Source organism: Oncorhynchus gorbuscha, unplaced genomic scaffold, assembly GCF_021184085.1.
Source record: "Oncorhynchus gorbuscha isolate QuinsamMale2020 ecotype Even-year unplaced genomic scaffold, OgorEven_v1.0 Un_scaffold_1983, whole genome shotgun sequence".
Taxonomy (NCBI): Eukaryota; Metazoa; Chordata; class Actinopteri; order Salmoniformes; family Salmonidae; genus Oncorhynchus; species Oncorhynchus gorbuscha.
The window spans coordinates 25594-53328 of record NW_025746610.1 but is presented as its reverse complement, the minus strand read 5'-3'; the positions used below and the strand labels follow the sequence as shown (position 1 = coordinate 53328).

Below are 27735 nucleotides of genomic sequence, written 5' to 3'. Positions count from 1 at the left end.
AGCGGTGTCCGTCAGTGGAGTGGAGACCAGGTAGCGGTGTCCGTCAGTGGAGTGGAGACCAGGCAGCGGGGTCCGTCAGTGGAGTGGAGACCAGGCAGCGGGGTCCGTCAGTGGAGACCAGGTAGCGGGGTCCGTCAGTGAGTGGAGACCAGAGCGGAGTTTCTTAATGCTGGTGGAGACCAACGTCAGTGGATACCTAGCGGGGTGGTCAGTGGAGGGACAGTTGTCCTACCTAACCAAGCGGGGTCCTCAGTGGAGTGGAGATACTAGCGGGGTGGCTGTGGGACAGTTGTCCGTCAGTGGAGTAACCAACTCATGGAGACCAGGGCGGGGTCCGTGTGGGACCAGGTTGTCCGTCTGGACCTAACCAGGCACTCATGGATACTAGGGTGGTCAGTGTGGAGACCAGGTTGTCCTCACCAACTCATGGATAGTAGTGGGTGGCTGGTGGACGGTTGTCCGTCAAAATACCAGCCAAGCTCTGTCCTCAGTGGTGTGGAGACCAGCTGAAGGGAGGATGATCTCAATATGGAACCAGACCCAGTGTTCACCCTCCGCTGTCCCAGCTTTAGATTAAATGTCAATTAGTGTGGATTACCATCACAGGGTTCTAAATGTCAAGAGAGACCAGGTAGCGATATTTCCAAGTTCTAGAATCAGCTTTTTATTCCGTGTTAAAGAACATTCCGTCAGAGAGAGACAGAGGCCTGGGAAAAGACTAGCATTTGATTACAACTCATTTTTTACCATGGACAGCATCCCAAATGGCACCCTATTCCCTCATGGATTAAGGCTGGCTGGGGGAAAATAGTGCAATAAATAGGGAGCCAATTGGGACAAAGCCCTCATGGATACTAGGGTGGCTATTCAAGTTGGCTCCACTATTGGATTTAGTAGGCAGGGTGAAAAACCAACTCATGGATTGGTGGCTGGTGGACAGTTGTCCTCACCAACTCATGGATACTAGGATAGCAGGGCATAGCCTGGGCTTTGGAACTAGGGTGGCTGGGGGACAGTGTTTTAAATCATGGATACAGGGTGACAGAACAAACCCCTCAAACAGGACTAAGCTTACAGCCCCGCTCAGCATTAAGAGATACCCAGAAAACATTCAGACAGAACAAACCCCTTCAAACAGGACTAGAGGCTTTAGCTTACAGCCAACTCAGCATTCAGAGATACCCAGAAAACATTCAGACAGAACAAACCCCTTCAAACAGGACTAGAGGCTTTAGCTAACAGCCCCAAATGGCACTCAGCTATATTAAGAGATACCCAGAAAACATTAGACAGGACAAACCCCTTCAAACAGGACTAGAGGCTTCTGAGGTTGCCACAGCCCCGATACCCTCAGCATATTAGGGTGGCTGAGATACCCAGAAAACATTCAGACAGAACAAACCCCTTCAAACAGGACTAGAGGCTTTAGCTTACAGCCCCGCTCAGCATTAAGAGATACCCAGAAAACATTCAGAAGTGGATTTCATTTCATTTCACACCAGCCCTATTATTTCTTTAGTCTGTCGTTCTGTAAAACCAAGGCTGTGTTATGATGATAGTCTACTCCAGATATACAGTACCAGTTAAACTTTGACACACCTACTCATTCAAGGGCTTTCTTGCCAAGAGTGTGCAAAGCTGTCATCAAGGCAAAAGGATGGCTACTTGAAGGATCTCAAATAGAAAATTTTGATTTGTTTAACACTGTTTTGGTTACTACATGATTCCATATGTGTTATTTCATAGTTTTGATGTCTTCACTATTATTCTACAACGTAGAAAATAGTAAAAAACAAAATAAAGACCTTGGAATGAGTAGGTGTGTCCAAACGTTGGACTGGTCCTGTTTACAATGAATGAGGATTGTTGCTTGTATTCATTCAGCTAAATCTCTCTAGTTAGAACTCAACATAAACCTTGTACTGTTTTTCTTCAACAAAGACGTGTGTGATTAGTGATGAACACACTTTCATGCAGGTTTTATTTTCTCATTTACATCAACGACCAGGGGAATAGTTACAGGGGTGAAGAATGAGCCAATTGGAAACTGGGGATGACTAGGTGAGCGTGATGGTATGTGGGCCAGATTGGGAATTTAGCCAGGACACCAGGGTTAACACCCCTACTCTTATGATAAGTGTCATGGGATCTTTAGTGACCATAGAGAGTCGTGACCCCCATTTAACATCCCATCAAAAAGACAGCACCCTGTGACTGTTCCCAATCACTGCCCTGGGGAATTGGGATATTTTTTTTTTCAGCCCAGAGGAAAGTGTTCCTCCTACTTCCAACACCCTTCCAGCATCTGGTCTCCCATCCACAGACCGACCAGGACCGATCCTGCTTATCTTCAGTGGCAAGCCAGCAGTGGGATGCAGGGTGGTATGGTTCAATTACAATAACAATATAGTCACATTTAGCATCAAATACTGTAACAAATACAGCCAGCACTAAAACAAACCAACCAAACAGCCTCCTCACCTGATTGTGGAAGTTGAGCATGGTGGTGGTCTCTATATCCTTCTTCCCAAGGATCTCCATCTTGACCGGCGACGAGGGGAACTTCCAGGAGAAGTAGTCCAGGAAGTCTGGCAGGTAGGAGGCCGCCCCATGGATGATGCCCATGACGTAGTGAGCTGCCTGGGATGACGTGTCCTCGCTGAAGGCTAGGGTAACAAACTCCTGGGCGAACTGCTGCATCTCCGCTGGAGACAGGGCCGAGAGCTCGCTGCAGTAGGCGTGTGCCACCAGGGCTCCACCGTTGGGTTGTTCCTCCACGTGGATAAAGCGGGCCAACTCCAGGTTCTCAAAGCCAGGCTGGGGGCACCGTGGCTGGGGGATCTGAAGGGGGGATGTCATAGGGGAAGCTGGGTCCCAACTACTAATGCTACTGCTACTGCTATTGCTGCTGCTCCATAGGGGCTTGGAGAGGGACAGAGTTGGAGAGGGGCTGTAGCAGTTCTCCTGTTTGATGGATGAGGTGGTGGAGGTGTGGTGGTGGTGGACGGGGAGCGGGGGTTTGAACTCTGTGTGGCCGTGGTGGTGGTGGTGGTGAGGCTGTTGTTTGGAGGCCAGGCCTGCATGGAGCTCAGAGAGGAGACCAGCACACACGGTCTGGCTGGACCTGCTGTACATCTTGGGATGTTTCCACTTCTCCTTTTCTCTCTCACTCTCTTTGTGTTTCTTCTTCTTTTTCTTCACCTTTTTAATCTGGAGCTCTGAGTTTATCTGGGGTTTCTGCTTGTCTACAGAGAGCAGAGAGGGGAGAGAGAGCAGAGAGAGAGAGAGAGAGAGAGAGAGAGAGAGAGACTGGGGATGGTGAGGTGAGCAGAGAGGGAGAGAGGGGCAGAAAGAGAGAGAGCATGTCTGGAACTAGGGGGTTCAAAATGATAATGTGAATCTAATAAAAGCAGCTGAATCTGAAGAACACCTGCATGAATCAGATTCACTACTACCCAGAGCATGTCTGGAATCTGGAATGATATTTTTTTTCAGCGCAGAGGAGAGATGCACTACTACCCAGAGCATGTCTGGAATCTAGAGAGAGATTCACTACTACCCAGAGCATGTCTGGAATCTAGAGCAGTGGGATGCAGGGAGAGAGATTCACTACTACCCAGAGCATGAATCTGGAATCTAGATCAGAGAGAGAGAGATTCACTACTACCCAGAGCATGTCTGGAATCTGAGAGAGAGATTCACTACTACCCAGAGCATGTCTGGAATCTAGAGAGAGAGATTCACTACTACCCAGAGCATGTCTGGAATCTAGAGAGAGATTCACTACTACCCAGAGCATGTCTGGAATCTAGAGAGAGAGATGCACTACTACCCAGAGCATGTCTGGAATCTAGAGAGAGCCTGAGAGATGCACTACTACCCAGAGCATGTCTGGAATCTGGAGAGAGATTCACTACTACCCAGAGCTGGTCTGGAATCTAGAGAGAGAGATTCACTACTACCCAGAGCATGTCTGGAATCTAGAGAGAGAGATTCACTACTACCCAGAGCATGTCTGGAATCTAGAGAGAGAGATTTACAGAGCATGTCTGGAACTACCCAGAGCATGTCTGGAATCTAGAGAGAGATTTACTACTACCCAGAGCATGTCTGGAATCAGAGAGAGAGATGCACTACTTCCCAGAGCATGTCTGGAATCTAGACCCAGAGAGATGGAACTACTACCCAGAGCATGTCTGGAATCTAGAGAGAGATGACTACTACCCAGAGCATGTCTGGAATCTAGAGAGAGAGATTCACTACTACCCAGAGCATGTCTGGAATCAGAGGAGAGAGAGATTCACTACTACCCAGAGCATGTCTGGAATCTGGAGAGATTCCACTACTACCCAGAGCATGTCTGGAATCTAGAGAGAGAGATTCACTACTACCCAGAGCATGTCTGGAATCTAGAGAGAGAGAGAGAGATTCACTACTACCCAGAGCATGTCTGGAATCTGGAGAGAGAGATTCACTACTACCCAGAGCATGTCTGGAATCAGAGAGAGAGAGATTCACTACTACCCAGAGCATGTCTGGAATCTGGAAGAGAGAGAGAGAGATGGCACTACTACCCAGAGCATGTCTGGAATCTAGAGAGAGAGAGATTCACTACTACCCAGAGCATGTCTGGAATCTAGAGAGAGAGAGAGAGAAATGCACTACTACCCAGAGCATGTCTGGAATCTAGAGAGAGATTCACTACTACCCAGAGCATGTCTGGAATCTAGAGAGAGATTCACTACTACCCAGAGCATGTCTGGAATCTAGAGAGAGAGAGAGAGATGCACTACTACCCAGAGCATGTCTGGAATCTAGAGAGAGAGATTCACTACTACCCAGAGCATGTCTGGAATCTAGAGAGAGATTCACTACTACCCAGAGCATGTCTGGAATCTAGAGAGAGAGAGATTCACTACTACCCAGAGCATGTCTGGAATCTAGAGAGAGAGAGAGATTCACTACTACCCAGAGCATGTCTGGAATCTAGAGAGAGATTCACTACTACCCAGAGCATGTCTGGAATCTAGAGAGAGAGAGATGCACTACTACCCAGAGCATGTCTGGAATCTAGAGAGAGAGAGATTCACTACTACCCAGAGCATGTCTGGAATCTAGAGAGAGATTCACTACTACCCAGAGCATGTCTGGAATCTAGAGAGAGATTCACTACTACCCAGAGCATGTCTGGAATCTAGAGAGAGAGATGCACTACTACCCAGAGCATGTCTGGAATCTAGAGAGAGAGAGATGCACTACTACCCAGAGCATGTCTGGAATCTAGAGAGAGAGATTCACTACTACCCAGAGCATGTCTGGAATCTAGAGAGAGATGCACTACTACCCAGAGCATGTCTGGAATCTAGAGAATCAATGAGCAGAGGAGAGGAGGAAGAGAGGAGGAAGAGAGGAGGAAGAGAGGAGGAAGAGAGGCGGCTCTGGTTGAGGAACAACTACTTCCATCAATACATGAAGACCTTCATTAGCCTTGTATTATTACCATGGTCCCAACTATAGGCCTCACTGCTTCAGCCAACTCCTCTGACTACTGACACGTGGCATGATTATATTACCACCCAAAAGGAGCAAAACAACTGGGCTTATAATTAGACACAGAGGACAACGTAGTAATTATTACGATTGAATTACAGTAACCAGAGAGCTTGGACACCACTGTTAGAAAACTGTAATAAACTGGATTCAGTCCAGGGGGTGGAACTGGGAAGCAGCCGCAGCAGTCCAGGGGTGGAACTGGGAAGCAGCCGCAGCAGTCCAGGGGTGGAACTGGGAAGCAGCCGCAGCAGTCCAGGGGTGGAACTGGGAAGCAGCCGCAGCAGTCCAGGGGTGGAACTGGGAAGCAGCCGCAGCAGTCCAGGGGTGGAACTGGGAACAGCCGCAGCAGTCCAGGGGTGGAACTGGGAAGCAGCCGCAGCAGTCCAGGGGTGGAACTGGGAAGCAGCCGCAGCAGTCCAGGGGGTGGAACTGGGAAGCAGCCGTAGCAGCCCAGGGGGTGGAACTGGGAAGCAGCCGCAGCAGTCCAGGGGGTGGAACTGGGAAGCAGCCGCAGCAGTCCAGGGGGTGGAACTGGGAAGCAGCCGCAGCAGTCCAGGGGGTGGAACTGGGAAGAGCCGCAGCAGTCCAGGGGGTGGAACTGGGAAAGCAGCAGTCCAGGGGGTGGAACTGGGAAGCAGCCGCAGCAGTCCAGGGGTGGAACTGGGAAGAGCCGCAGCAGTCCAGGGGTGGAACTGGGAAGAGCCGCAGCAGTCCAGGGGTGGAACTGGGAAGAGCCGCAGCAGTCCAGGGGTGGAACTGGGAAGAGCCGCAGCAGTCCAGGGGGTGGAACTGGGAAGAGCCGCAGCAGTCCAGGGGTGGAACTGGGAAGCAGCCGCAGCAGTCCAGGGGGTGGAACTGGGAAGCAGCAGTCCAGGGGGTGGAACTGGGAAGCAGCAGTCCAGGGGGTGGAACTGGGAAGAGCCGTAGCAGCCCAGGGGGTGGAACTGGGAAGCAGCCGCAGCAGTATACATCCCAAATGGCACCATAGACCCTGTTTAGTGCACTACTTTTGACCATGGCCAGATTGTGCCATTTGGACACAGAACCATTCAGAGACAGAGCCACTGTAGGCGGGTCCGTTTGGCATCTCATCAGAACCAGAGAACTGTCTAACGTTTTCAGATCACCTGCCAAATGACCCGTTGTTACCTGCCTGCTGCTACCTGTGGGAAGCAGCTCTTTCAGAGCAGCCAAAATAACAGCCTGATAGGTGATCTCCATGCTCTGCTCTCTTTAGTCTCTGTACAAGACTAACCAGCTTCTACTCCCAAGCCTGAAGACTCCTGAACACCCAGGCCCCCCCCTCTTCTACACTGCTGCTACTCTCTGTTATTATCTATGCATAGACACTTTAATAGCTCTACACACATGTACATATTACCTCAACTAACAGGTGCCTCCGCACATTGACTCTGTACCGGTACCCCTGTATACAGCCTCGCTATTGTTATTTTACTGCTGCTCTTTAATTATGTTATTTTTATTAGGTTTGATTTGATTGGGAGTCCCACCGGAGTCCCACAGGAGTCCCACCGGAGTCCCACCGGGCGGCACAGTTGGCCCAGCGTCGTCTGGGTTCAGCCGGTGGAGGCCTCATTGGAAATAAGAATTTGTTCTTAACTGATTTGCCAAGTTAAATATAATAAAATATCTGTTAATATTTTAAATTTAAATCACTAGTGGCTGCTTTTCAGAAATTACATCAAGGTTATGACTGAAAAAAAGAACAAAAGACATGGAACAAAATTTGAAAAACACTGAGGATTAGAGTGAAAATGTTACTGGCTGTCAAAGTCCACACACCAGAACTTGTGATGGTAAAAAAATATATTTTAAAAATAAAAAAATAAAGGTTTTTATTGATAGTTCCATATTGCGATATGGATGACATTATATAGATGCTTTGACTCAAAGTATTGATTTGTAAAAAAAAATAAGAAAAAGCTGTATTTTTCATCGTAGAAGCTTGTTCTCCTTTTTAAATAGTGAGTCAACATGTTTTCAGCACCATTTCCATGACTGTGACTCATTTTCTCGTCTCTCCACAGCAGACATATTGTGAGCAATATGTTTGACATTAAATCACAATATATCTTGGCCAGGTCGCAGTTGTAAATGAGAACTTGTTCTCAACTAGCTTTCCTGGTTAAATTAAAAAGGTGAAATAATTATTTTTTTTTTTTTTAAATATATATAGAATTGTGAAAGTCCCAATGCATACACTTTAAATAATGCCACCTTAAAGTTTACATATCTTACAATACTCATCTCATATGTATATACTGTATTCTATACCATCTACTGCATCTTGCCTATGCCGCTCAGCCATCATTCATCCATATATTTATATGTACATACAGTCATTCACCCTTTTAGATGTGTGTATTAGGTAGTTGGAGAACGGCTAGATATTACTGCAGTCAGAACTAGAAGCACAAGCATTTCTCTACACTCGCATTAACATCTGCTAACCATGTGTATGTGACCATTAACATCTGCTAACCATGTGCATGTGACCATTAACATCTGCTAACCATGTGCATGTGACCATTAACATCTGCTAACCATGTGCATGTGACCATTAACATCTGCTAACCATGTGCATGTGACCATTAACATCTGCTAACCATGTGTATGTGACCATTAACATCTGCTAACCATGTGTATGTGACCATTAACATCTGCTAACCATGTGTATGTGACCATTAACATCTGCTAACCATGTGTATGTGACCATTAACATCTGCTAACCATGTGCATGTGACCAATAAAATTATTTGAGTGTATCGACACCTCAGTATCGTGTTGATATAGTATAGTGAGGTCACTGGCAATTCAGCCCTATTCAGAACCTCAGTATTGAGTCATATATATTTGTATGTTATGCTGGTTGTGTGTGGACTGACTTCTCCACTACACACATCAACAAAACCACCCAGCCATAAGATCCAGCTCGACTGCCCTTTAAAGTAGACAGCACAGCACAGGTTGTCTGATCCGTCACAGACACCCTGCCACGCCCAAACATTCCCAGACACCCTGCCACGCCCAAACATTCCCAGACACCCTGCCACGCCCAAACATTCCCAGACACCCTGCCACGCCCAAACATTCCCAGACACCCTGCCACGCCCAAACATTCCCAGACACCCTGCCACGCCCAAACATTCCCAGACACCCTGCCACGCCCAAACATTCCCAGACACCCTGCCACGCCCAAACATTCCCAGACACCCTGCCACGCCCAAACATTCCCAGACACCCTGCCACGCCCAAACATTCCCAGACACCCTGCCACGCCCAAACATTCCCAGACACCCTGCCACGCCCAAACATTCCCAGACACCCTGCCACGCCCAAACATTCCCAGACACCCTGCCACGCCCAAACATTCCCAGACACCCTGCCACGCCCAAACATTCCCAGACACCCTGCCACGCCCAAACATTCCCAGACACCCTGCCACGCCCAAACATTCCCAGACACCCTGCCACGCCCAAACATTCAGACACCCTGCCACGCCCAAACATTCAGACACCCTGCCACGCCCAAACATTCAGACACATTTCAAAGCCCACCGTCTCCCACTCCTCTGTGGCATAATAATAGTACAACAACAACAACAACATGATATGTTGGTATACAGGTAACTGCCAAAATAAAGGAAACACCAACATTGTATGTCAAAGGGCACTGGGCCACCACGAGCCGCCAGAACAGCTTCAATGTGCCTTGGCATAGATTCTACAAGGGGCTGGAACCAAACATTACATCATTTGCTGTTTTGTTGATGGAGGTGGAAAACGCTGTCTCAGTCACCGCTTCAAAATCTCCCGTAAGTGATGAATTGGGTTGAGATGTGGTGACTGGCATATGGTGAAACGGCAGATCTGGTGACAGACGGCAGGGTGAATATGGTGACAGACGGCAGGGTGAATATGGTGACAGACTGCAGGGGAATATGGTGACAGACGGCAGGGTGAATATGGTGACAGACTGCAGGGGAATATGGTGACAGACTGCAGGGGAATATGGTGACAGGCGGCAGGGGAATATGGTGACAGGCGGCAGGGTGAATATGGTGACAGACGGCAGGGGAATATGGTGACAGACGGCAGGGGAATATGGTGACAGATGGCAGGGGAATATGGTGACAGAGGGCAGGGGAATATGGTGACAGACGGCAGGGGAATATGGTGACAGGCGGCAGGGGAATATGGTGACAGACGGCAGGAGATTATGGTGAAACGTCAGCAAGTTGAGCTGCGTTCGTCACTGAAGCTCCTGCCGAACGAGCCCCAACAAATCACCCCTCTTTCAGAGTCCCAGAAATCTCTTCTTCTATCCACGGTAGTCAAAATAACAGGCGACTGGGCCTGGACAGCACTTTTAAACATGACCCTAAGCACCATGGGATGTTAATTCCACACCTGTGTAGAAACAACTTTGCATCCCTCATTTACTCAAGTGTTTCCTTTATTTTGGCAGTTTCCAGTAGACTCGTATACATGGTAGCGACTAGTCCGAGCCTGTGGTTATTTTGGTACGCGTGTTGCTCACGCGTGATGCGTGTGCGTATATGGCAGGATGGTGTAGCTAGGAGCACATGGCTGTCAGAACAGGGGAGCCTGCTACAGTGACATGGCCTGGTTCAGAGGAGCTGCTGCTTCACTATAGCCCCAACACACACACACCTCTGGAGCACGTTCACCACCATATGACAGGATACACACACACACAGAGAGAGAGAGCGAGAGAGACACAGAGAGAGCGAGAGACACAGAGAGCGAGAGAGAGCGAGAGACACAGAGAGCTAGAGAGAGAGAGCGAGAGAGAGCGAGAGAGAGCGAGAGAGAGCGAGAGAGAGCGAGAGAGCGAAACAGAGAGAGCGAGAGACACAGAGAGAGCGAGAGACACAGAGAGAGCGAGAGAGAGAAACGGAGAGAGCGAGAGAGACACAGAGAGAGCGAGCGACAGAGAGAGAGCGAGTATGCGGGGTAGAGAAGGAGAGGGGGGAGCAGGAGAAAAACAGAGTGAGCGAGGCAGTGTATTATACTGTGATGCTGTTAATCCACAGAGCTCTAGCTCCCCCCCCCCCCTCTCCACTCTACCATTTTACAAGTAGGACAACAGGCCAGACAGTTATTCAAACCATGATCCGTGTGTGAGACAGAGGTCAGATGTGTCTAAACAGACAGTCAGAGTTTATCAAAACGGAGCTTAGGTGGTGGGCGTGGCAACAGTCGGCGCTGCTGAATTTTAGAGGCCCCTATCTTGACGATGTAGATTTGTTTATGTTTTTTTAAAGCATCTTTCAGACAATTTCCTGCAATTCTATCCATTTCTCCATGGCAAATGCTTTGTTTGTTTTGCTCAAACAGAAAATCAATACTGCTAAATTCATAGTTTTTTTTTTTCTATTCTCCCTGACTGTCTAGCTTTTATTTTGGCAATGTTCGTTCTCAAAGATTATATAATAAAAACATTAAAGGGTCCATTATAATTTCTTCATACTTTGTGACGGGTTTCAGTTTTAAATTCACACTGAAAAACGTTTTTCCATCTCAAAAACAGATTGTGGGACTTCAGGCGGCTCGCCCAAGGATTTCAATGACAGGAAACACCCTGCCAGTACACACACAGAGAGCATGTGCCTCACAGCTGGAGAGGACATACAACCAGCCCCTAAAGTGTATAATCCACTAAATGCTATGAAACAAACACTACAAATAATGTGACTCATAGTAGACTGGGAGAGGGTTTAATGTGACTCATAGTAGACTGGGAGAGGGTTTAATGTGACTCATAGTAGACTGGGAGAGGGTTTAATGTGACTCATAGTAGACTGGGAGAGGGTTTAATGTGACTCATAGTAGACTGGGAGAGGGTTTAATGTGACTCATAGTAGACTGGGAGAGGGTTTAATGTGACTCATAGTAGACTGGGAGAGGGTTTAATGTGACTCATAGTAGACTGGGAGAGGGTTTAATGTGACTCATAGTAGACTGGGAGAGGGTTTAATGTGACTCATAGTAGACTGGGAGAGGGTTTAATGTGACTCATAGTAGACTGGGAGAGGGTTTAATGTGACTCATAGTAGACTGGGAGAGGGTTTAATGTGACTCATAGTAGACTGGGAGAGGGTTTAATGTGACTCATAGTAGACTGGGAGAGGGTTTAATGTGACTCATAGTAGACTGGGAGAGGGTTTAATGTGACTCATAGTAGACTGGGAGAGGGTTTAATGTGACTCATAGTAGACTGGGAGAGGGTTTAATGTGACTCATAGTAGACTGGGAGAGGGTTTAATGTGACTCATAGTAGACTGGGAGAGGGTTTAATGTGACTCATAGTAGACTGGGAGAGGGTTTAATGTGACTCATAGTAGACTGGGAGAGGGTTTAATGTGACTCATAGTAGACTGGGAGAGGGTTTAATGTGACTCATAGTAGACTGGGAGAGGGTTTAATGTGACTCATAGTAGACTGGGAGAGGGTTTAATGTGACTCATAGTAGACTGGGAGAGGGTTTAATGTGACTCATAGTAGACTGGGAGAGGGTTTAATGTGACTCATAGTAGACTGGGAGAGGGTTTAATGTGACTCATAGTAGACTGGAGAGAGGGTTTAATGTGACTCATAGTAGACTGGGAGAGGGAGAGGGTTTAATGTGACTCATAGTAGACTGGGAGAGGGTTTAATGTGACTCATAGTAGACTGGGAGAGGGTTTAATGTGACTCATAGTAGACTGGGAGAGGGTTTAATGTGACTCATAGTAGACTGGGAGAGGGTTTAATGTGACTCATAGTAGACTGGGAGAGGGTTTAATGTGACTCATAGTAGACTGGGAGAGGGTTTAATGTGACTCATAGTAGACTGGGAGAGGGTTTAATGTGACTCATAGTAGACTGGGAGAGGGTTTAATGTGACTCATAGTAGACTGGGAGAGGGTTTAATGTGACTCATAGTAGACTGGGAGAGGGTTTAATGTGACTCATAGTAGACTGGGAGAGGGTTTAATGTGACTCATAGTAGACTGGGAGAGGGTTTAATGTGACTCATAGTAGACTGGGAGAGGGTTTAATGTGACTCATAGTAGACTGGGAGAGAGGGTTTAATGTGACTCATAGTAGACTGGGAGAGGGTTTAATGGACTCATAGTAGAGAGAGAGAGGGTTTAATGTGACTCATAGTAGACTGGGAGAGAGAGAGGGTTTAATGTGACTCATAGTAGACCGGGAGAGGGAGAGGGTTTAATGTGACTCATAGTAGACTGGGAGAGGGTTTAATGTGACTCATAGTAGACTGGGAGAGGGTTTAATGTGACTCATAGTAGACTGGGAGAGGGTTTAATGTGACTCATAGTAGACTGGGAGAGAGAGAGGGTTTAATGTGACTCATAGTAGACTGGGAGAGAGAGAGGGTTTAATGTGACTCATAGTAGAGAGGGTTTAATGTGACTCATAGTAGAGAGAGGGTTTAATGTGACTCATAGTAGACTGGGAGAGAGAGAGGGTTTAATGTGACTCATAGTAGACTGGGAGAGTTTAATGTGACTCAGTAGACTGGGACCACGGTTTCAGTGATCTCTACAGTCTAGAGAGGCTTTAGATCCTCACTAACAGGCCACTGATGACCTAATCTAGGACAAGCTGACGCTCAGACTAGTAGACAGAGACTGAGCTTGCTGTGCATACAAACAAACCTCCAGTGTCACAGTGCAGGGTCTAAGTTATCTAGTAATCTGCCTGCACCCAAAACACCAGTTATAAACACAGAGACCGATAGTCGACTGGAAAAGCCTGCAGGAAGTGTAGGAATATGATAGATTCATTTTGCACTGGGAGGAGAGAGGGTTTAATGTGACAAAGCAAGCAAGTGCTAAATATTTGCTCAAGGAGTACAGTTTTGTTCAAACATAATTCATTCCTGAGGAGAGGCACATGACATTGAGAACAGTTTCCCCCTGCACAGCATCTGCACAGCATCAGTTTCCCCCTGCACAGCATCTGCACAGCATCAGTTTCCCCCTGCACAGCATCAGTTTCCCCCTGCACAGCATCAGTTTCCCCCTGCACAGCATCAGTTTCCCCCTGCACAGCATCAGGTTTGCACAGCATCTGCACAGCATCAGTTTCCCCCTGCACAGCATCTGCAGCATCAGTTTGTGACCAGCAGCATCAGTTTCCCCCTGCACAGCATCAGTTTCCCCCTGCACAGCATCTCCCCCTGAGCATCAGTTTCCCCCTGCACAGCATCAGTTTCCCCCTGCACAGCATCAGTTTCCCCCTGCACAGCATCAGTTTCCCCCTGCACAGCATCAGTTTCCCCCTGCACAGCTGAAGCAGCATTTGACAGAGCACCAAACAATGCCACTGAAATCGTTCCAAAATGGCAGAAATTGATCGACACCCTAAAGCCACATGAATGGAACTGACAGTGTGCGTGTTCCAAAATCCACAGTAAAATGTACAATCAGTGGTGAAGAAGAGGAAGTCAATTATCTGTGTCACAGCCTGGGCTTGACTGCTGAACGCAAACAGTGTCCCTAGATGATTACCAGACTGACACCGTCTGTCTAGTGGTGACATACTGACAGTCTGTCTGTCTAGTGGTCTCTGGGTAATATAGGCCCTTCAAACACAGACACACATCCTCAAAGCTCAGTGTGACTACTACACTAAAGCAGCCATGTTTTTCCTGTTGATTTCCAATTGTTGTTTTTCCTTTGAATCCTACTTCTCTTTCTCTGCCATGACACAGCGCATCGCCTCTGTTGAGTAATAAGATGATCCTCAACACATGGGGCTCTCAGTGGTGCGTACTGAGACCCCTCCTGTACTCCCTGTTCACCCACGACTCCAACACCATGACACAGCGCTGATCCTCAACACACGGGGCTCTCAGTGGTGCGTACTGAGACCCCTCCTGTACTCCCTGTTCACCCACGACTCCAACACCATGACACAGCGCTGATCCTCAATCCACAGGGGCTCAATCAGTGGTGAAGACTGAGAAGTCCTTATCCCTGTTCACAGCCACTTGACTGCCAACACCATGACACAGCGCTGATCCTCAGACACATGGGGCTCTCAGTGGTGCATACTGAGAGTCTCCTGTAGTGGTCCCTGTTCAGGCCCTTCACTCCAACACCATGACACAGCGCTGATCCTCACTAAACAGCCGGGTTTTTCAGTGGTGCAATTGAGACCCCTCCTGTACTCCCTGTTCACCCACGACTCCAACACCATGACACAGCGCTGATCCTCAACACATGGGGCTCTCAGTGGTGCGTACTGAGACCCCTCCTGTACTCCCTGTTCACCCACGACTCCAACACCATGACACAGCGCTGATCCTCAACACACGGGGCTCTCAGTGGTGCGTACTGAGACCCCTCCTGTACTCCCTGTTCACCCACGACTGCGTGGCGGCGCACGACTCCAACACCATTAAGTTTGCTGACGACACGACAGTGGAAGGCCAGAACACAGCCTATAGGGAGGAGGTAAGTGACCTGGCAGTGTGGTGCCACGACAACCTCACCCTCAACGTCAGCAAGACAAAGGGAACGGAGGGCCGAGCACGCCCCCATTCTCATCGACGGGAGTGGAGTTGGTCGAGACGAGCACGCCCCCATTCTCATCGACGGGAGTGGAGTTGGTCGAGACGAGCACGCCCCCATTCTCATCGACGGGAGCGGGTCGAGACGAGCGCGCCCTCATTCTCATCGACGGGAGTGGAGTTGGTCGAGACGAGCACGCCCCCATTCTCATCGACGGGAGTGGGTCGAGACGAGCAGGCCCCCATTCTCATCGACGGGAGTGGGTCGAGACGAGCACGCCCCCATTCTCATCGAGGGGAGCGGGTCGAGAGTGGGTCGACGAGCGCGCCCTCATTCTCATCGACGGGAGTGGGTCCACATCACCTCCGTTTCTTCTGTGTCCACATCACTAATGAATTATCATGGTCCTCACACACCAACCCAGTCGTCAAGAAGGCACGACAACAGAGGCTGAAAAGATTTGGCCTCAGATCCTCAACAAGTTCTACAGCTGCACCACAGAGAGTATCTTGGCTGGCTGGATCACCGCCTGGTATGGCAACAGCTTGGCAATTCAAACAAACAGAGGGTAGTGCTCTACAGAGGGTAGTGCTCTACAGAGGGTAGTGCTCTACAGAGGGTAGTGCTCTACAGAGGGTAGTGCTCTACAGAGGGTAGTGCTCTACAGAGGGTAGTGCTCTACAGAGGGTAGTGCTCTACAGAGGGTAGTGCTCTACAGAGGGTAGTGCTCTACAGAGGGCAGTGCTCTACAGAGGGCAGTGCTCTACAGAGGGCAGTGCTCTACAGAGGGTAGTGCTCTACAGAGGGCAGTGCTCTACAGAGGGCAGTGCTCAACAAGGGGTAGTGCTCAACAAGGGGTAGTGCTCTACAGAGGGCAGTGCTCTACAGAGGGTAAGGCTCTACTGAGGGTAATGCATACAGCCCAGTACATCACTGAGGCAGAGCTCCTTGTCATCCAGGACCTCTATACCAGGCGGATGAGACAGCGCCGGGTGGAGTGAGTCCCGGATGAGACGGCGCCGGGTGGAGTGAGTCCTGGATGAGACGGCGCCGGGTGGACCTGGAATCCTGTCCTTTCTACTCACATTTCCATCTTAAAACACACTCCATAACATATATAAACACACACTCCATAACATATATAAACACACACTCCATAACATATATAAACACACACTCCATAACATATATAAACACACACTACATAACATATATAAACACACACTACATAACATATATAAACACACACTACATAACATACAAACACACTACATAACATATATAAACACACTACATAAAATATAGTGACTGTACTGAAGACTGCTAGGTGGTATTAGCAGAGGCTCACTCCTAGGTCTCCCTCCTGCTAGGACTGATCAGCACCACACAGGAAGGGCAGCCTGCTCCGTTTCCTGTCCCCAGTCAGAGGGACAGACACAGGCCTGAGACTCCCAGCTCAGCCTCAGAGACCAGGCTCAGTCACACTGCAGTGCAATAGTAGTAGTAGTCACCACACTATGAAAATGAATACTCACTATCCTACACATTCTGCCGTGGATTCTGCTGTCGGAGTGACTCAAACATCACAACGCCAGAGAGGGCACCATGCCATGACAAACACACTCCTGAAAGCAACATTTTTTAAATGGGAGATTCTCCCTGACTGTCTAGCTTTTATTTTGGTGATTGTTAGTTCACAAATATGATCTTATTTAAAAATATATATATCCATTATATTGTCTACATACCTTGTCTTTTTTTAAACTTCTGAACATTCTGTAGGTGGCCGGAAAAAAACACTTCAGCGACTCGCCCAACTATTTTCTGTGTGTGTGTGTGTGTGTGTGTGTGTGTGTGTGTGTGTGTGTGTGTGTGTGTGTGTGTGTGTGTGTGTGTGTGTGTGTGTGTGTGTGTGTGTGTGTGTGTGTGTGTGTGTGTGTGTGTGTGTGTGCAAGGGGCAGAAGAGAGGGAAATCTGAGTCTGTGTTGCCTTGCTGCGATAGTCAAGCTCCTCACTGTTAGTCCTCAGCTGGGGTGTAGAGCCATGACCTTTACAGCAGACTGGTGTTGTGCTGAAAGACTCACAGTCAGTGTAGTAGTCATATTGATAGAGGGGGCTGGAGTACAGCATTAAGAGCAGTCAGACACACACACAGTCAGTGTAGTGGTCATATTGATAGAGGGGGCTGGAGTACAGCATTAAGAGCAGTCAGACACACACACACACACAGTCAGTGTAGTGGTCATATTGATAGAGGGGGCTGGAGTACAGCATTAAGAGCAGTCAGACACACACACACACACAGTCAGTGTAGTGGTCATATTGATAGAGGGGGCTGGAGTACAGCATTAAGAGCAGTCAGACACACACACACACACACAGTCAGTGTAGTGGTCATATTGATAGAGGGGGCTGGAGTACAGCATTAAGAGCAGTCAGACACACACACACACACACAGTCAGTGTAGTGGTCATATTGATAGAGGGGGCTGGAGTACAGCATTAAGAGCAGTCAGACACACACACACACACACACACACACAGTCAGTGTAGTGGTCATATTGATAGAGGGGGCTGGAGTACAGCATTAAGAGCAGTCAGACACACACACACAGTCAGTGTAGTGGTCATATTGATAGAGGGGGCTGGAGTACGGCATTAAGAGCAGTCAGACACACACACACAGTCAGTGTAGTGGTCATATTGATAGAGGGGGCTGGAGTACAGCATTAAGAGCAGTCAGTCACTCACACACACACACACACACACAGGCAGTGTAGTGGTCATATTGATAGAGGGGGCTGGAGTACAGCATTAAGAGCAGTCAGTCACACACACACACACACAGTCAGTGTAGTGGTCATATTGATAGAGGGGGCTGGAGTACAGCATTAAGAGCAGTCAGTCACTCACACACACACAGTCAGTGTAGTGGTCATATTGATAGAGGGGGCTGGAGTACAGCATTAAGAGCAGTCAGTCACACACACACACACAGTCAGTGTAGTGGTCATATTGATAGAGGGGGCTGGAGTACAGCATTAAGAGCAGTCAGACACACACACACACACAGTCAGTGTAGTGGTCATATTGATAGAGGGGGCTGGAGTACAGCATTAAGAGCAGTCAGTCACTCACACACACACACACACACACAGGCAGTGTAGTGGTCATATTGATAGAGGGGGCTGGAGTACAGCATTAAGAGCAGTCAGTCACACACACACACACAGTCAGTGTAGTGGTCATATTGATAGAGGGGGCTGGAGTACAGCATTAAGAGCAGTCAGTCACTCACACACACACAGTCAGTGTAGTGGTCATATTGATAGAGGGGGCTGGAGTACAGCATTAAGAGCAGTCAGTCACACACACACACACAGTCAGTGTAGTGGTCATATTGATAGAGGGGGCTGGAGTACAGCATTAAGAGCAGTCAGACACACACACACACACACACAGTCAGTGTAGTGGTCATATTGATAGAGGGGGCTGGAGTACAGCATTAAGAGCAGTCAGTCACTCACACACACACACACACACAGGCAGTGTAGTGGTCATATTGATAGAGGGGGCTGGAGTACAGCATTAAGAGCAGTCAGACACACACACACAGTCAGTGTAGTGGTCATATTGATAGAGGGGGCTGGAGTACAGCATTAAGAGCAGTCAGTCACACACACACAGTCAGTGTAGTGGTCATATTGAGAGGGGGCTGGAGTACAGCATTAAGAGCAGTCAGACACACACAGAAAGAGGGGTCAGGGCCACTGTACTAAGCAGACCACCAGTCATAGTGTTAGGACTGTGCACAGATCTGTCCAATGGTGCAAATGATTGAGCACAGCCAACAATATACTGGCTACCTCTTTCAGCACGTCAACCAGAGTAATACACAGTGCCCTCTGCTAACACACACACCAGAAATTCATTTGTGGACTTTTGAATGTGCATACACACATACACTGTTGGGTGTGTGTACATATTGGTACACTGGTATGGCTGAAGGACAGACCGGTATAAATAGCAGCAGAGTAAACTGATACAGACCTCTGCTCTGTCAGCCTCACGTCACATTAACACAACACCCACTGACTGGCTGGCTGGGAGGCTTCCCTCTGACTACCACTGACTGGCTGGCTGGGAGGCTTCCCTCTGACTACCACTGACCGACTGGCTGGGAGGCTTCCCTCTGACTACCACTGACCGACTGGCTGGGAGGCTTCCCTCTGACTACCACTGACCGGCTGGCTGGGAGGCTTCCCTCTGACTACCACTGACCGGCTGGCTGGGAGGCTTCCCTCTGACTCCACCACTGACCGACTGGCTGGGAGGCTTCCCTCTGACCACCACTGACCGGCTGGCTGGGAGGCTTCCCTCTGACCACCACTGACCGGCTGGCTGGGAGGCTTCCGTCTGACTCCACCACCGACTGACTGGCTGGGAGGCTTCCGTCTGACTCCACCACCGACTGGCTGGCTGGGAGGCTTCCCTCTGACTACCACTGACTGGCTGGCTGGGAGGCTTCCCTCTGACTACCACCGACTGGCTGGCTGGGAGGCTTCCCTCTGACTCCACCACCGACTGGCTGGCTGGGAGGCTTCCCTCTGACTCCACCACCGACTGACTGGCTGGGAGGCTTCCCTCTGACTCCACCACCGACTGACTGGCTGGGAGGCTTCCCTCTGACTCCACCACCGACTGACTGGCTGGGAGGCTTCCCTCTGACTCCACCACCGACTGACTGGCTGGGAGGCTTCCCTCTGACTCCACCACCGACTGACTGGCTGGGAGGCTTCCCTCTGACTCTACCACCGACTGACTGGCTGGGAGGCTTCCCTCTGACTACCACCGACTGACTGGCTGGGAGGCTTCCCTCTGACTCCACCACTGACCGGCTGGCTGGGAGGCTTCCCTCTGACTCCACCACTGACTGGCTGGCTGGGAGGCTTCCCTCTGACTCCACCACTGACTGGCTGGCTGGGAGGCTTCCCTCTGACTCCACCACTGACTGGCTGGCTGGGAGGCTTCCCTCTGACTCCACCACTGACTGACTGGCTGGGAGGCTTCCCTCTGACTCCACCACCGACTGACTGGCTGGGAGGCTTCCCTCTGACTCCACCACCGACTGACCGGCTGGGAGGCTTCCCTCTGACTACCACTGACTGACCGGCTGGGAGGCTTCCCTCTGACTACCACTGACCGACCGGCTGGGAGGCTTCCCTCTGACTACCACTGACCGACCGGCTGGGAGGCTTCCCTCTGACTACCACTGACCGACCGGCTGGGAGGCTTCCCTCTGACTACCACTGACCGACCGGCTGGGAGGCTTCCCTCTGACTACCACTGACCGACCGGCTGGGAGGCTTCCCTCTGACTACCACTGGCTGGCTGGGATGCTTCCCTCTGACTACCACTGGCTGGCTGGGAGGCTTCCCTCTGACTACCACTGACTGACTGGCTGGGAGGCTTCCCTCTGACTACCACTGACTGACTGGCTGGGAGGCTTCCCTCTGACTACCACTGACTGACTGGCTGGGAGGCTTCCCTCTGACTACCACTGACTGACTGGCTGGGAGGCTTCCCTCTGACTCCACCACTGACTGGCTGGCTGGGAGGCTTCCCTCTGACTCCACCACTGACTGGCTGGCTGGGAGGCTTCCCTCTGACTCCACCACTGACTGGCTGGCTGGGAGGCTTCCCTCTGACTCCACCACTGACTGGCTGGCTGGGAGGCTTCCCTCTGACTCCACCACTGACTGGCTGGCTGGGAGGCTTCCCTCTGACTCCACCACCGACTGGCTGGCTGGGAGGCTTCCCTCTGACTCCACCACCGACTGACCGGCTGGGAGGCTTCCCTCTGACTCCACCACTGACCGACCGGCTGGGAGGCTTCCCTCTGACTCCACCACTGACCGACCGGCTGGGAGGCTTCCCTCTGACTACCACTGACCGACCGGCTGGGAGGCTTCCCTCTGACTACCACTGACCGACCTGACTGACTAGCTGGGAGGCTTCCTTGACTACCAGGCATGGGATGCTTCCCTCTGACTACCAGTCTAAATAAATACCACTGGCTGGCTGGGAGGCTTCCCTCTGACTACCACTGGCTGGCTGGGAGGCTTCACCTCGGACTCCACCACGCTGGCTGCCTGACTGACAGCTGTCTGACCCGGCACAGCATGCCACTCTAACAGTCTAAATAAATAAAACTCTGGCTGCCCGGCACGCTGCCCGGCACGCTGCCCGGCACGCTGCCCGGCACGCTGCCCGGCACGCTGCCCGGCACGCTGCCCGGCACGCTGCCCGGCACGCTGCCCGGCACGCTGCCCGGCACGCTGGATCATGTCATGGGCATTGTGTAAGGTCAGGAAAATGGCAGCAGGGACTTGGCAGTTCATTCCCACCACACCAGTCATTGCAGCCTATTTAAAAGCAGGTTGAGGAGAGGGCACGCTGCTAGTTAAAAGACAGATGCAGCTACCACTGATAATATAGCACAATTATTACATCATTATTGCTATTACACAACTATGAATAATTTGGCAGCACTTAGGCCAGTCTCTGTCACAGATATATAGGACAACATCAGATATGAATAGCTTAGGCTCACAGTGGGCCAAATGTGGTCAAAACATACGTTGATTCACATGGGGGGAGACCGAGAGAGAGGGAGACCGAGAGAGAGGGAGACCGAGAGAGAGGGAGACCGAGAGAGAGGGAGACCGAGAGAGAGGGAGACCGAGAGAGAGGGAGACCGAGAGAGAGGGAGACCGAGAGAGAGGGAGACCGAGAGAGAGGGAGACCGAGAGAGAGGGAGACCGAGAGAGAGGGAGACCGAGAGAGAGGGAGAAGAGAGAGGGAGATAGAAGGGGAATCATAAGATAGCCATCTGTCTCAGCGAAACTCTGAATTGGAGAACAGGAGTCTGTTTGTGTGACTGAACCATCTAGTGAACACAGCCTACTCTCAGGGCACCTCCCTCCCAAATAGCACCCTATTCCCTATATAGTGCACTACCCTGGTCAGAAGCACTATAAAGGGAATAGCGTGCCATTAGGGATCAGCCAACTCTCTGCCTGAGCCAGAACCATCGCTTCAGCAGCTGTTCCAGTTAAAGGCTTTAGTCACAGGCTGAGTATTTTGGACCCTGGTTACAGCCCTGCCACTCTGGGCCCTGGTTACAGCCCTGCCACTCTGGGCCCTGGTTACAGCCCTGCCACTCTGGGCCCTGGTTACCGCCCTGCCACTCTGGGCCCTGGTTACAGCCCTGCCACTCTGGGCCCTGGTTACAGCCCTGCCACTCTGGGCCCTGGTTACAGCCCTGCCACTCTGGGCCCTGGTTACAGCCCTGCCACTCTGGGCCCTGGTTACAGCCCTGCCACTCTGGGCCCTGGTTACAGCCCTGCCAAGGACATACTCTGGGCCCTGGTTACAGCCCTGCCAAGGACATACTCTGGGCCCTGGTTATAGGCCTGCCAAGGACATACTCTGGGCCCTGGTTATAGCCTAGCCCAGCCAAGGACATACTCTGGGCCCTGGTTATAGCCTAGCCCAGCCAAGGACATACTCTGGGCCCTGGTTATAGCCTAGCCCAGCCAGGGACATACTCTGGGCCCTGGTTATAGCCTAGCCCAGCCAAGGACATACTCTGGGCCCTGGTTATAGCCTAGCCCAGCCAAGGACATACTCTGGGCACTGGTTATAGCCTAGCCCAGCCAAGGAAATACTCTGGGTCCAAGGTATACGCCTAACTCGGGTCTGGAGTTTATCCTGGTCAGGTGATGAGGTAAAGTAAAACTCCTGTCCCTAACCAGTTTCCAGTGCTGATGCTCTACGGGAGGCACCCTGCCTGGTCAACAGTAAGGAGCAAACCCTGAATGTAGCTACTCTCTATACTGATCTCTGGTCAACAGTAGTACACTAGACAGGGTGAATGGTCAACAGAAAGGAGGAAACCCTGAATGTAGCTACTCTCTATACTGAGCTCTGGTCAACAGTAGACAGGGACCAGGGTGAATGGTCAACAGTGGTACACTAAACAGGGACCATTTGAAACAACCATGTCACATCATTATCAACATACCTTTCTGAAGGAGCTTCACCTCTCCGTTCTCCCTCTTGATCTCATTCATCACTTTGTGTTTCTTCTTCTTCTTCGTCTTGTCCTTACTGCTGTGGTCTGAAAGAGAGGGGAGGACAGAGAGAAGTTAGGGTGAGGCCTTGAGGGTCCTTTCAGGAGAGGGGCAGGTTATGGTACAGTAGAAAGACTCACTCTCCCCAGTAATTCAGCCTGCATCCTAAATGAGAATGGCACCCTATCCCCTACATATGGAACCCTATTCCCTAAAGGCCCTGGTCTAGAATAATGCAGAAATGGCACCCTATTCCCTACATATGGAACCCTATTCCCTCTTGGCCCTGGTCTAGAATAATGCAGAAATGGCACCCTATCCCCTACATATGGAACCCCATTCCCCAATGGCCCTGGTCAAGAGTAATGCAGAAATGGCACCCTATTCCCTACATATGGAACCCTATTCCCTAAAGGCCCTGGTCTAGAATAATGCAGAAATGGCACCCTATTCCCTACATATGGAACCCTATTCCCTCTTGGCCCTGGTCTAGAATAATGCAGAAATGGCACCCTATCCCCTACACATGGAACCCTATTCCCCAATGGCCCTGGTCAAGAGTAATGCAGAAATGGCACCCTATTCCCTACATATGGAACCCTATTCCCTAAAGGCCCTGGTCTAGAATAATGCAGAAATGGCACCCTATTCCCTACATATGGAACCCTATTCCCTCTTGGCCCTGGTCTAGAATAATGCAGAAATGGCACCCTATCCCCTACATATGGAACCCTATTCCCCAATGGCCCTGGTCAAGAGTAATGCAGAAATGGCACCCTATTCCCTACATATGGAACCCTATCCCCTAAAGGCCCTGGTCTAGAATAATGCAGAAATGGCACCCTATTCCCTACATATGGAACCCTATCCCCTAAAGGCCCTGGTCTAGAATAATGCAGAAATGGCACCCTATTCCCTACATATGGAACCCTATTCCCTAAAGGCCCTGGTCTAGAATAATGCAGAAATGGCACCCTATTCCCTACATATGGAACCCTATCCCCTAAAGGCCCTGGTCTAGAATAATGCAGAAATGGAACCCTATTCCCTAATGGCCCTGGTCAAGAGTAATGCGTCATTTGGGATGCAGACTGACTCTGTAATTTACTGATTCCCAACTGCTTTCCAGTCTGAAGGACGACAGGATCTCACAAAGACAGACAGACTTTTACAAGACAGGCCATCGCTGACATTTGAGGAAAGCAATTTAAAGGACGTCGCTGAAATGCGATCTCAAGATTTTCAGCCGTTAAAAACACACAGGACAACGTAATTAGTGGTATCACTGATGACTACTTGATCGGTAGCTAGCATGATTATACAAGCTCGGCATTATGGGACAGTTTAACAAACGGCAGGTCGAAAAGTATTAATGCCAATTTACAGGAACTGCAGTAAAATGTCAAACTGCAAAGAACATGAGCAAAATAGTTTTATATGAAAATGATAATACTATTTAATACAATTATAATCTAGGCCTAGTCATTTATGAACACGTCGTAGGTGACAAAAGGGCCCCGAAACAGCAAGGTAAAATCGGCAGCAAGTCTGGAACCAACAGGACCCTGAACAGCATCTTCCCCCGAGCCATAAGACTGATAAATACTTCAATAGTTCACCAAACTAACTACACACCAAACAGCTCCACAGGACTGTGTACATGGAGCCTTTTTTGCACTAACTTTGACTCATCACATACGCTTCTGCCTCGTCAAATCAAATGTTATTCGTTGCATGAGCTGAATACAACTACTGAATACAACTACTGAATACAGCAGGTGTAGTAGACCTCACAGTAAACTGCTGAATACAACAGGTGTAGTAGACCTTACAGTGAACTGCTGAATACAACAGGTGTAGTAGACCTTACAGTGATATGCTGAATACAACAGGTGTAGTAGACCTCACAGTGAAATGCTGGATACAGCAGGTATAGTAGACCTCACAGTGAAATGCTGAATACAGCAGGTGTAGTAGACCTCACAGTGAAATGCTGAATACAACAGGTGTTGTAGACCTTACAGTGAACTGCTGAATACAACAGGTGTAGTAGACCTTACAGTGAACTGCTGAATACAACAGGTGTAGTAGACCTTACAGTGAACTGCTGAATACAACAGGTGTAGTAGTACAGTGAACTGCTGAATACAACAGGTGTAGTAGATCACAGTGAATACAACAGGTGTAGTAGACCTTACAGTGAACTGCTGAATACAACAGGTGTAGTAGACCTCACAGTGAACTGCTGAATACAACAGGTGTAGTAGACCTTACAGTGAACTGCTGAATGCAACAGGTGTAGTAGACCTTACAGTGAACTGCTGAATACAACAGGTGTAGTAGACCTTACAGTGAACTGCTGAATACAACAGGTGTAGTAGACCTTACAGTGAACTGCTGAATACAACAGGTGTAGTAGACCTTACAGTGAACTGCTGAATACAACAGGTGTAGTAGACCTTACAGTGAACTGCTGAATACAACAGGTGTAGTAGACCTTACAGTGAACTGCTGAATACAACAGGTGTAGTAGACCTTACAGTGAAACTGCTGAATACAACAGGTGTAGTAGACCTTACAGTGAACTGCTGAATACAACAGGTGTAGTAGACCTTACAGTGAACTGCTGAATACAACAGGTGTAGTAGACCTTACAGTGAAATGCTGAATACAACAGGTGTAGTAGACCTTACAGTGAACTGCTGAATACAACAGGTGTAGTAGACCTTACAGTGAAATGCTGAATACAACAGGTGTAGTAGATTTACAGTGAAATGCTGAATACAACAGGTGTAGTAGACCTTACAGTGAACTGCTGAATACAACAGGTGTAGTAGACCTTACAGTGAAATGCTGCTGAATACAACAGGTGTAGTAGACCTTACAGTGAACTGCTGAATACAACAGGTGTAGTAGACCTTACAGTGAACTGCTGAATACAACAGGTGTAGTAGACCTTACAGTGAAATGCTGAATACAACAGGTGTAGTAGACATCACAGTGAAATGCTGAATACAACAGGTGTAGTAGACATCACAGTGAAATACTGAATACAACAGGTGTAGTAGACCTTACAGTGATATACTGAATACAACAGGTGTAGTAGACCTTACAGTGAACTGCTGAATACAACAGGTGTAGTAGACCTTACAGTGAAATGCTGAATACAACAGGTGTAGTAGACCTTACAGTGAACTGCTGAATACAACAGGTGTAGTAGACCTTACAGTGAACTGCTGAATACAACAGGTGTAGTAGACCTTACAGTGAACTGCTGAATACAACAGGTGTAGTAGACCTTACAGTGAACTGCTGAATACAACAGGTGTAGTAGACCTTACAGTGAACTGCTGAATACAACAGGTGTAGTAGACCTTACAGTGAACTGCTGAATGCAACAGGTGTAGTAGACCTTACAGTGAACTGCTGAATACAACAGGTGTAGTAGACCTTACAGTGAACTGCTGAATACAACAGGTGTAGTAGACAGTGATATACTGAATGCAACAGTAGAAATGAACTACTGAATACAACAGGTGTAGACATAGTGACTGAATGCACAGGTGTAGTGACCTTACATGAACTGAATGCAACAGGTGTAGTAGACCTTACAGTGAACTGCTGAATACAACAGGTGTAGTAGACCTTACAGTGAACTGCTGAATACAACAGGTGTAGTAGACATCACAGTGATATACTGAATACAACAGGTGTAGTAGACCTTACAGTGATATACTGAATACAACAGGTGTAGTAGACCTTACAGTGATATACTGAATACAACAGGTGTAGTAGACCTTACAGTGATATATACTGAATACAACAGGTGTAGTAGACCTTACAGTGATATACTGAATACAACAGGTGTAGTAGACCTTACAGTGATATACTGAATACAACAGGTGTAGTAGACCTTACAGTGATATACTGAATACAACAGGTGTAGTAGACCTTACAGTGATATACTGAATACAACAGGTGTAGTAGACCTTACAGTGATATACTGAATACAACAGGTGTAGTAGACCTTACAGTGATATACTGAATACAACAGGTGTAGTAGACCTTACAGTGATATACTGAATACAACAGGTGTAGTAGACCTTACAGTGATATACTGAATACAACAGGTGTAGTAGACCTTACAGTGATATACTTACTTATGAGCACTTTCCCAACAACGCAGAGAAAAATAATGTCCAGTGAAAGAAATACAAATAATACAAGGGGGGTCAAAAAGCGGTAGAAGACATGTAAACACAGGGCCTGTTTACTAAGGTCTTCCAGTACAAACCCTTAAATCTGACACGTGTCACACCCCTGGAATGTGTGCAAGCTGCAAATTCAAACGTTGGGCCCAAATGTTTTGCAGCCAAAAGGGAGAAGTTACAGTATTGAACAGCATGAGGCTTCCGATTGTTCAATAACTTGTTACTCATTCATATCAAACAATAAGTGACTCATTACTCCCTACTGGGGATT

At 48.9% G+C, this 27735-nt stretch overlaps 1 protein-coding gene across 1 annotated transcript in view; it reads right to left on the bottom strand.

The window, feature by feature from the left end:
- Nucleotides 1-249: 249 nt before the first annotated feature.
- Nucleotides 250-27735, bottom strand: part of LOC124024734 (lysine-specific demethylase RSBN1L-like) — a 30760-nt gene continuing 3274 nt past the window's right edge. Inside the window, exons 2-5 of the mRNA XM_046338531.1 lie at nt 23205-23300; nt 2482-3245; nt 2286-2348; nt 250-363 (exon numbers count right to left, since the gene is read on the bottom strand). Coding sequence (XP_046194487.1) covers nt 250-363; nt 2286-2348; nt 2482-3245; nt 23205-23300 — 1037 coding nt within the window. The remainder of the gene's footprint in view (nt 364-2285; nt 2349-2481; nt 3246-23204; nt 23301-27735) is intronic.